The following is a 12,235-nucleotide window of genomic DNA, read 5'->3' as shown; positions in this document are numbered from 1 at the left end:
ATAGTAAACTTAGACTGATAGATTTTCCTGTAGAATTAAGAGAATGCTGTGATCATAACTGTAAGTTAAATAAACATAGAAAAATAATAGATAAGCTTTACTGTGATATAGTTAAGGTGTTAACAGATTCAGCCATAAATAGTTGTAAGTGTACTAATAGTCATAATTTTAAGCGTCATGTACCTGGTTGGAATAAGCATGTTACTGAGGCACACAGGGAGGCTAGACAAAAATTTTTAAACTGGGTATCACATGATAGACCGCGTTGTGGTGAAATATATAATGATATGTGTGAAAGTAGAAGGGAATTTAAGCATAAATTAAAATGGTGTCAAGATAATGCTGAGCAAGTCAAAATGGACCTTATTGCTGAACACCAGGCTTCTAAGAATTTTGGAGAGTTTTGGAAGGCTACTAATAAGTTGAGTCCTAGGCCGAGCCTCCCTGTCAGTGTTGAGGGTGTGAGTGACTGCAGTGATATAGCAAACTTATTTAGAGAGCATTTTACAGTTAGATCACCCTTGGGTCCATCTGGAATGCAAAGTGATGCTGAGTCTGTCGGTGTTGATAGTGGTGTTTCTTTTCTTGTGACAGCAAAACAAGTTCGCCGTATTATAAGTTGCATGTCGAGAGGTAAATCACCTGGCCACGATGGACTCAGTATTGAACACTTGAAATATGCAGGTTTACATCTGGCTCGTGTACTTTCTTTGCTTTTTAACTTGTGTTTCGGTCACTCATATCTTCCACCTGATCTCATGCGCACTATTGTGGTTCCAATAGTCAAAAATAAAACGGGTGATTTGTCACAAAGAAATAACTACCGGCCTATATCTCTGGCTACTGTAATAGCAAAGGTGCTGGACAGTGTGCTTGATGCAGAGTTAGGAAAACACCTTGTCTTACATGACGCTCAATTCGGTTTCAGAGCTGGACTTTCTACCGAAACTGCGATTCTGAGTCTCAAGCACACTGTGCAGTACTATACTAAGAGGAATACGCCTGTGTATGCATGCTTTCTTGATCTCTCAAAGGCATTTGACCTTGTCTCTTATGATGTGCTGTGGCAAAAGCTTAAGCGGACAGGTGTGCATATGCAGGTTCAAAATCTCTTTCATTACTGGTATGCGAATCAAGTTAACACTGTAAAGTGGGCTAACAGTCTCTCTAATGAATATAGGTTGGAATGTGGGGTGAGGCAGGGCGGATTAAGTTCTCCTAAGTTATTCAACCTGTACGTGAATGAGCTCATAGTTGAGCTCAGCAGCGCCAAGTTAGGTTGCTGGATCGATGATGTATGTATGAATAACTTTAGCTACGCAGATGACATGGTGCTGCTGGGTCCAACTGTTGGAGCAATTAGAGGGCTGTTAGGAATATGTGAGAGTTTTGCTCTTTGTCATGGTCTGTTATATAACTGCTCCAAAAGTGTGTACATGGTCTTCAAGGCTCCTGGTAAATGTCCACTTCAAGTACCACCAATAAAATTAAATGGAATTAACCTGAAAGAAGTTCAACAGTTTAAATATCTTGGACATTATGTTACTGGGAATCTTGACGACCAGGTAGACATTGAAAGGGAACGCAGAGCAATGGCAGTAAGGAGTAATATGCTGGCTCGTAGATTTGCTCGGTGTAGTAATGAAGCAAAAATAACACTATTCAAAGCTTACTGCCAAACTTTCTACACGAGCAGTCTATGGGTCAGATATACTCAGAGGACATATAATGCTTTGAGAGTCCAATACAACAACGGATTCAGGATGCTGTTGGGTCTGCCCCGCTTCTGTAGTGCCTCCAGCATGTTTGCGGAAGCGAGAGTTGATGGCTTTCATGCCATTTTACGTAAACGGGTTGCCTCTTTATTGAGAAGAGTGCGGGACAGCACCAATAGCATCTTGAAGGTCATTGCTGAAAAATATGATTCAGATATAATGAAAGCATTCATGCGTGTGTTAATAAGATAGTTTTTGTAATGACCTAGGTTAAGTTTTTCTATTACTTCTCAATGTACCCTGTATGGACTTGGTCTGAAATAAATATATTATTATTATTATTATCTTATACTCTAATAATCAATTTGAACCAACATCATAATAAATGTTAATTACCCAAGTAAAATGTCAACAGCGGCAGCGTTACAACGATTTTAGTTAACGTAATTATTCGCTTTCGCGTTTATTTTTACGTCGACATAATATCGGTATCCGAAAGCCGAGTGCCACGACTGAGCACGTGTGCCACACAGTTAAAAATAAATACTGAACCAGCATTTACCGTAATTTCTTATCCATTGCTGCTTGAGTAGGAACTTACAAACATGGTAATTTTGTAACTGTCAAGTGAGCGGTCAATGTATGTGAAATACAGCAATGTAACCGCGGTCGATATGTATTTGTTTGTGAAAACGTGAGCGGCCAGGCACGTGACTTTAAATGACATTGGTCTCACTACGTTGTGTGGTTTGTAAAGGGCTGTCGCGTAAGCGATTTTATAATACAAAATGGCTGACAGTTTGTGGTTCAATGTTTTCGTTTAGTGACATTTTTAATGAGGTTATGCGTGTTTGCAGATGTTATTAAATAGCTAAATACGTCGCTTTCGCTTGTCAAAGCTTCTTTTTTCCAGTATTACCTGTTTTATGACTGTTAAGATTTAGGTAAATTTACTAATAAAATATCAGGAATCTAGATCAGTTTAAATAAATTGCATTCGTTATTCCGAAATCTATACGTTCGGCCTTGTCTCTGACATTTTCATCGAGGTGTGGCTACCTGTTTTGAATATATACATACCTACCCTACCTATTTTCTAAATTCCTCGTAACTTGATAAAGTAATTGTTTTATTACTTAACTGGGCTGAGTGAAACACGGACAAAAATGCATAAAGTTATACTTACAAAATATTTCTACCAACTCAAATTATTAACATTTGACAACCATGAGGTAAAGTGCTAACGCTCGGTTATCCTGTAACCCTACATAATTATACCTAACCAGTTTTTGTTAACTTGCCGATCACTCAACTCAGAAAAACCAGTCGAAATAGCCAACATATTCAACCTTATTTGAGAACACAATAAGACTCAGAAATGTCGCTATTACAAAGAACTTAAAAGACATTCACTTCCAGTTTTTCTGTAGTTAAGTTCAACTTAATGTTAACTGTTAAGACTAAAACTAATGAAATTAGGTAGGTACTTACCTATGATTGTACGAAATTCCTTACATTCTTGTATAAAAAAAATCTAAATCCAATGAATGTTATAAATGCGAAGGTTTGTGAGCGTCTGTTACTCTTTCACGCAAAAACTACTAATAGGATTTTTCAATAAAATGTATATGAACAGTTTAAAACTTGGATTAACACATTTTTAGTCCGGAAAATCATACACACCCTGGTTTAATCTAACTAGGTATACACAAATACAAACTTTATCTTTGCCTATCGATTATTTTTATAATAAACTTTGATTTTACCGATAAACTTTGTTTGAAAATATGTTTCTTTTCGATCGTGTGTAATGCTCATACAGTCTGTAATAAAACAGCTGTAGTACAAAGTCCATTAGGGCGTCGTACGGCCATAATTTGACATCGACAGACAACAACATGTCTGCTAAAGATAAAATATCAACAGTTTTGTGTTCACGAGTCTCATTTGTTCATATACTACCTACTGGGTTTCATCGGTCAATGATCGTCTGAACGATGAGTGTTTATACATTTCGTACATTTCGTACTACTCATAGTTAGATAGATACTTAGATAGATAAACATATTGATACCCGGGAGTCCTTATTTTGTTCTCCGTATACAAGGGAACGTGCTTGTTTGATAGACTATGGATTAAGTTAGGTGTTACAAGAGTATTAGGCTTCGATGAAGTTCAATGTGCACATAATAATATTATGAAGATAGCAGATGCCGCTCTTATTATAAACAAGCATTTATGGCATAATACTCTAAAATTCTGTAGTTATACACTGTCTATCAATGATTCATCAGAACAATTTTACTGATTGTTGATTTGAAAATTCAACTACATTGCATACTGTGCATCTGCAACAAAATGTTCATCCATTTACCATTACAAGACAACAACATAGTAATTTTATAGGTTCGCCAAATACAAGTAATAATACAGTACATACTTTAGCGGTATAATAGAATTTCTTTTTAACTTTCGTCTTTATACCAAAAATGCGTGGAAATTTCCAGTAAGCATGTTATAAAAAGCGAGCTAAGTAAAGTGTATTGATCCGATAACCTGTATAACATTTAGACCGTGCTGATACCAAGAAACGAAGTTCATGCCCGCCACACCTCCCAACCTGAAGGTCACAGCTTAGGACATATATTAAGTGCTACTTATAAGACCTTTTCGTAGGGTGAAACCTTTGATCTAGGTTTTTGAGGTTGTTATTTTGTGAAGAGACGGCTATTCAGCTAAAAGAATGATGACCGAAAATTTTGTCACATTATTTAGAAAGTCCAGTTAACAATGAAACACTTTAGATTTATTAGAGACTTGGAGATAATATTGACTTAAAAAATTGCGAATCTGTAGAATTTAAACCTGTGTATTGTGTTCCAATTAATTTTCAAGGATCAATTTTCCAATTATCTTTCGCTAAGCCTAGCAATGATCTATATCCAAGAGATATAGTCACGTGACTACTTATTACGTGATCCGTCCACATGCCTGTCTAAAGATATAAGTAAAAACATTCTGTCCGTCAGTAAAATATAATAAAACGTAACGTTTACAAGAGAAACGCGTGTTGAATGCACGATGCACGATATTCTCGTATTTACATGAACAAGTGTCGTCGAAATGTGAAATTTCACACAGCTCTTTAGACTGGAACGTTATATCCAGTTGCTGTCGCGAAAGCAGACTAGTTACTGTTGCAATTTCTTTGAATTTGAGCGACTAGACGGGAGGAATGAGTTTTTCTTTAAGATTGTAGACTACAATCCAGACGGTTATAAGTATTTAAAAAGAGTTATGGTTGGGTTTTACATCTTATAGTTTTAGGAATTAAACGTAAGTTACGTTACTTATGTAATAAAAGCAAAAAAGGTGATACATCGACGGTCCCTACGTACAATAACCTAATTGCAAAACGCAAATTTTACAGGAGAGCGGTTTGAAGTTTCAATTTACATTGGAAGTGTTGTAGTTCTGGGGTTTGTCGAGTGTTGATTTAGGGTAGAATTAAAGCATTTTTACTAATTTTTTTTTAATCAATCGAAAGTATATGACAACCGGAAGGTCACGGAAACAAAAAAGACAAATCCCCTAAGTACCACTTGAGGGAATGTACGTAGGGACCGTCGACATATTTTATGATTAACACGAAATCACGGATAGGTTGTTTAAGACTTGTGAAAACTGTTACGTACTTTAAGACGTTTAAAACAAACATTGATCGAACATTTTTCCTTGCAATAATATGATTTTCATACCCATCAACACTTTCCCATATAAAAAAGATAAGACAACACATAGTATAAAAATACCAAGTGCGACCATGTTTCAAGGAAAATGCCTTTGATGTCCCTAACACGTGATCCAGTGAACCGTCGAACATAATAAAGTGGTTGTATGGTTTCACAGTAGAACAATGAACAATATCGACAAAACAGCTTAGTTGCTGGCGAAGCAGACGTCTGCTATAAAGACAAATAGTTCACCAGACACTGTCAGAACTTTGTAACTAGTAAAAAGTTGGAGCAACAATTTTTTACAACCAATTTCGAAGTTTGAAGCTTTTGAATTTTGTATAGAATCATAATTACGGAGATGTTTATGTCATGTTTTCTATATTTTATTACGACAGCATTGTAAACAAACAGACATGTTAATAAATTATCTTTTTAAGCCAGAAAATATGTTTCATGTTCCAGAAATGATGCTACATGCATCACGCATTAATATTTAAACATTTTCCTAAGATTGGCGAACTAAACAACGGCAAAGGTTCCTTTTGACCATCTTCATTCTTATAGATTTAGTCCAGAGCCATAAATGTGCCACATTTCACCTCATTCTGTAGAAAATTACTGGCTCCAACGGACCGTGGCTAGAAAAGATCGCTTGATTTTCTCCGATGTGACATAGTATCGGAAAGAATGAGGTATTACTGAGAAATGATTTGGAAACTTGCTTCCGAAGAAAAGAAAAGGTCTACAAGATTCTCAATTTTCATTAAATTGTTTAACTCTGTTTTAATCTTCGTTAAGCTATCCTGTATCCCCTGTAATTCGATTATTGTTACTGTCGGTACCCGTACCACCAGTAGAGCATCCGCATTAAATTAAGCGCAGTGTATACGTTGCCATAGTAACCGCAGTGTTGCTATTCTACATTATGGATTTTTAGAACATGATAGATTTTACATCGATTACAACACCAACACGCCGCAACCACCTCATCTTCCTCCGCCACCTGGAGTCATAAGTCAGTATGGTGTTGGTTGCCTCTCTGGCCTTTTGAGCCACGAACGAATATGCGCTAATTCTACCTGCCACCATATTAATCATCTGCAATTGATGAACAAAGGCCAATGGAGGTATAGACAATGGACTTTTGATCTTTTAAATCGCTTCATATTACCACTTAGCACGTCTCTTTAAGTTTCCAGACAGCGACTACGTTGAGTGTAACATAGATACGGAGATATTATCTTATACTTACCTTAGTATGTATGAAGTTGTCTATACATTGCTATTATGAGCGTAATAAGAAGCAATTGACATAATAAGCGCAGTTACAGTACTATCAGTGTCTCATGTGAGCCGTTTAGAAATGGAGCAACGTTTAATGTCGCGTAATAAGAGATTCGATCGTTCGCAATGAACTGAAACATTCGAAACTTTTTTCTTTTTTTTGTACGTTTTACTTATTCTGAAAGATAATAAAATGTACTTACTAGTATAAATAATATTGTTTTTATACCTATCTGCGACTTCCGTTAAAGTTTAACAATAGACCACCACTCCAATCTCTTCTATCGCAAAAAATAGGTTTGACGTCAAAAAATATGTTTGTCAGTTGGTTTATTATGATTCTATGGAATAAATTGTAGCCCTAATATTAAGAACAATGGCTTTATTTTATACATAGTGGCCGAATTTCATACGTTCCACTTTAAAATTAAATATTTTCTCTCAGAGGCCCAGAGATCAATCAATGTCATTGTATGTCGAAAACAATGGTTGACCTACTTATTCATATCGTATAAGGAACTTTATGTAATCATTGACACTTTTCCGTATTTACGATAAGATATTATAATAATATTCTTGATAGATAAGCCTTAGAGTTTTGTGATATTGCCTTGACTATCTGTAGTCGTCTAACCGCCATTTTGTTGTTTAAATCTTTAACTTAAATAGAATTTTGTGGAATAAAAGACCGATTAAGTACACTAGGCTATCTATATTTTTCTTAAAGTCCCTTCGATAGCTAAGTATCGAGATACATTTTAGTTATTTTCTTTAATAAACTTTCATCTGTAGCAAAAGAATTGATCAGCGATCAAAAGTTAAAAGTGATTGTTGATTCACAGTTCAAAGAAACGTGCAATACCTGTTATATTTTAGTTTCAAACTTTGCTAGTTTGCAACTTTCTTCTTGGCTAGAAAAAGTTACATTTTAGAAGAATAACCTTTTCAACTTCTGACTAGAGTTTTATTAGTGCAATAAACAAGTTAAATCTCTATATTTAAACAGAATATGAGATGATATAGGTAGGTAGTAAAAATTGCAACCAATTGACTGAATTAATATCCCATTTTCAAAATAATCTTTTATATCTACTAATACTTATTAAAACTAAAGTCTGTATTACAAAAAAACTGGTATCTTTGTAGGTATTATCAAAATAAAGACTTATAAAGTAGTATAATCCTGAATCCGGAGTCCTAATTGACGAGGCATACAATGTTACTCAAGAAAATATTCCCCTAGTGCTCCTTCTACCTTTGATCTAAGTATAGAAAACATTTTGAGTCGCTTTGTTATAGGTAGTTAGACAAAGCCAGTGTTGACACAGGCCCATTTACTTTTAATTTCGCCTCTCATTTTTTATTCGTTGAGATCAAGTTTTCCTTTGTCTTTACACAAAGAATAATTATATCAGTGTAGTACTGAACTATAAAGTAATCTGTGCCAGTGTCGGGAGCCTAAGTCTTATTATTTTTGTTGATATTAATACCTTAAGCACAAAGAATATCTTTTGTGTTGCGACGGATTTTGTAAACATGCAAATGATTACCTTCCAGAAATATTAATATGCCTTGACTTGATTAATATGTCAGACATATTTACTACAATAATGAGCAAGACTCGACCTTAAAACCACAGTAATCGTAGTGGTAAAAGACCCTTTATATTGGTTTGAGGGCGAACATACCATTTCCTCAATGCACCACACGTAATCATTAAATAAATCGGCCTTAATTTATACTTCGCATGAAATTCACGTGGATACGGTGTATTCGTGGCACATATATGGAGAAGCGAGTGCATTCACCTCAGGTGCAAGTGACCTTAGAAAGTGGTAGCGATGCAGTGGTGATGTGGCCAACTGGGCCAGAGCAATGACCCAATGTTTCTTGCTACGAAACTGCTGACAGGCAATTTGCACGTTTGCTAGTACGACTTGCGCTAATTACAGATTGCACGATTAGGTTTAACTGTTTCTACTGAATTATTTTACAATCATAAGGTATCTATGGTTATAACACTGCATAAATCAGTTATACGTGCATTTTTATGTTTAGTTCGATGTTGATCCTGGCATTAGGCTGAAACCCGCCAATAAATAAATTAATATTAATATCATTGGACAACTTACACACAGTCATTTGATTCCAAACTAAGCAGAGCTTGTACTATGGGTAGCCAAATAAGTGATAAACACACATATAGGTACTTCTAAATACACACTTATATAAAGATTTTGGTCTTTTGTATTCTAATTATAGCTTGCTATGCTGTGAGAAACTTGTCTTAAAAATAATTAAAATTATTTAATTGAACCGAGAACAAGAAATTACACAATATTATTTAATTTTGAAGAAGAATAAAATAATAAACCCGTAATTAATCTTAATATATTTTGCTCGTTAAAAGTATTAAATAACGTCGACAGAGCATATTTCAGTTATGTAACTGTGTAATCAAAATATAATGAAATATTACTTGAAATGACACGTTCTCAAGTCAGAGGTATTATTAAAAATATAACAGCAATAAAATAGCAGATTAGCTGTAAGTCATTAAACCTTTCGTCCGAGTCGTTAAACATGCTGTAACTTTAAACAGCTTGCATGTGCTCATGTAATAACTATTCGTATTACGATATTGCAGCCATAGTTATATCGGTCAGCTAGTATTATCACCCTTATTATAGTAGCTTAAGAACTAAAGTAACATAGCACGAATTCAATTATTTTCAGGTCGCTAAATGGATGTGGTAATTGAAGATAACATCCACGACCTAGAATAAATTAAAAAACGTTGTCTTTGTTATTGTGTCCTTGGGAGTTGTAATTGCTTGTTGTATCTCCTTAATTACTTTGAAAACTGAAATGTTTTTCACCAAACCTATGGTGTTATTTTATCTAATTGGAGCCTGTAGCGTCAAACTTAACTTCTGACGGCTAGACCCTAAGTTGTGAGGAGTACTTTTGCTTGTGTTTTAGACTTGAGTTAGGTAGGTATGTTGTGTTTAGAGTTTCAAGAATTCTATCCATCGCTGTCAGTCATGTGATAAAGATTTACGCACATAAATAAAACGTTTTGATTAAAATAAATAAATGCCAAGAATAAAGACATGAGAACTAAAAACCTGTCTAACTATGCTATTTTTGCTAATGTATAATAGGAACTTTCTAGATTGCTGACAAATACCGGGTTTATGCACAAGTCGAGCGAATAGACACGAAAGTGCTTATTTAAAATCTAGCTACGTCAAACAAGTCTTGCGTATCTTACCAATTTGTTGAGAATATTATGATTGACGCAAATGTCTACAATTTCATTGCATGTTTGTAGAACATTAAATATTTATCGTTTCGTCATCTTTATGTTATTCGTTTCACTCGATCTGTTATTTAGAAACATTATTAACGTAAGATTTTTCAAATAACTGCATGAGTCTCGCTATCAATCGATGTCAAAGTTATCAGGTAACCATTGCTGGGTGACCCTTGTATGATATTGTTCACCACAGATCGACTAATTGTCTAGATAAATTAGGTTCACCGAAAAGTACTTTAAAGAATCTCACCGCCCAAAGGCTGATTTTCCATCATCAGATAACTACAAACTAGCGTTAATTCAACAGATAGCACTATTCGGCATAATATGCACATATTTCTAACAATTCCCTCTCTCTCAATTCCAGATTCGATGAAAAGGAGAGCATATCGGGCGTGCAGCAGCTCAAGTCGTCCGTGCAGAAGGGCATCCGAGCGCGCCTGTTGGAGCTCTACCCACACCTAGAGAACTATATCGACCAAGTACTGCCCAAGAAGGACACCTTTAGAATCGTCAAATGGTACGTATAAATGAACAATAAAAACTTCTATTTTTACTTTATTGTGTGACCCGATTAACAATGTACTGAAATGGTATTTTGCAAAGCAAATCACAATGGTATTTTTGATTTAGTAATTTTTTTGTACAAGTTGCTTAAGAGCTTTAACCATCACAGAGCCAATTCGACGTAGAATACACGGCGTAAGGCAATAAGGTAGGGGTCTATGTATCTAGTCTGATCTACTGCCGCTTTAAATATATGATACTTTAAAGTCTTAAAATCTTGCTCTTTTTGAACGAAGAGCGGGTGGAATAAATAAGCGATTTATACATATTTACTCAAAGTTTTGTAGTGCATATGGCAACTCATATCGAAGTGAATATAATCCAGTTACTAAGCCCAAAAATAAGTCTTACAGACTCTTACATAATTCGTAAGAGCATCTAAAATACTTAGGTAATAACTGCTATTTTAAGCCAACCATTTGTTTCTTGGCGATATTATTTATAGTTATGAGTGGTCCCTGCCAATTAAATTATGTGCTGTAGTAGTAAATCACAAAAATAAATAGATCTAGTGCCAAATGCGTCTCATTCACCTGCCTTACGCTTCCGGTAGTAGTTTATCTAAGTTGTCAGTGGCGTAACTACAGGGTGGCAAGTCGGCAAAATGCCACGGGCCCCCAGCCGGAAAGGGCCCACGATCAGAGGAAAATCCCGGCTCAATTTTTTTTATTTATCATACATTTAAGCTTTTCTATACTGCGGGGTGGGGGGCATCTGATGAATTTGCCACGGGCCTCGAGCGTTATAGTTACGCCACTGTAAGTTGTTCAACGTTTTTGTAGATAAATATCCTACTAATTATTATAAATGCGAAAGTTCGTGAGGATTGATGCATGTTTGTTACTCTTTCACAAAAAAAAAGAAATTTGCTATACTGGTAGCTTATAACCTGTATTAACAGAAAGGATACTTTCTAACCCAGTATATATTTTCACGCGGACGAAATCGCGGGCAGAAGCTAGTCAGATATATTTTCTTATTTCTTTGTTTCTAAACATTTCACTCTTCCATATTTTTCCCCTTACATCACTTTATTACAAAGAACATTTTTGTTAGTATCCCCGTTGCCATTTCGCCGAAAGGGCGATATAGGGGGACTGATTCTGGGTTGAGCATTAACAATGGTTTTCGCCGAATATTTCTCCAATATAAAAGGATCATCAAACGACAGATAGAAGAAAATAAAGGTTTATTTGCTACCCTATGTATTTTATATGAATGATAGTATATTTTTTACCATTTGTTTTTACAGCCACGACCACATCGAGATTATGGTGAACAGCGCTGGCGAGCTGCTGTTCTTCAGGCATCGTGAAGGATCATGGATGCCTACTTTGAAGTTGTTGCATAAGTGTAAGGGTGTATTTTATTACCTATTATTTCCCTTTGCTTCTTAGTAGTACTATAAAGTATGTCGTATACGATATAATAAACGTTGAAGCGCTCGTTCGAAATATGCAGTCTAAGGCACGCTCTAATAATTTGAAATTGATTAATGGTTTACTTAAATATATATTTCATTATCTTCAATATTTTAACTTCATGCCACTGCCACTGTAAATTGAAACATACTACTTATTATATTGTTTTAAGCAATACCTTTTCGAAGATAC

At 35.3% G+C, this 12,235-nt stretch overlaps 1 protein-coding gene across 1 annotated transcript in view; it reads left to right on the top strand.

The window, feature by feature from the left end:
* MCTS1 (malignant T-cell-amplified sequence 1 homolog) overlaps positions 1 to 12,235 on the top strand; it is a 64,766-nt gene that overhangs the window by 51,708 nt on the left and 823 nt on the right. Inside the window, exons 2-3 of the mRNA XM_076126284.1 lie at positions 10,423 to 10,575; positions 11,875 to 11,975. Coding sequence (XP_075982399.1) covers positions 10,423 to 10,575; positions 11,875 to 11,975 — 254 coding nt within the window. The remainder of the gene's footprint in view (positions 1 to 10,422; positions 10,576 to 11,874; positions 11,976 to 12,235) is intronic.

This window comes from Anticarsia gemmatalis, chromosome 18, assembly GCF_050436995.1.
Source record: "Anticarsia gemmatalis isolate Benzon Research Colony breed Stoneville strain chromosome 18, ilAntGemm2 primary, whole genome shotgun sequence".
Lineage (NCBI taxonomy): Eukaryota > Metazoa > Arthropoda > Insecta > Lepidoptera > Erebidae > Anticarsia > Anticarsia gemmatalis.
This window is presented reverse-complemented; position numbering and strand designations above follow the sequence as displayed.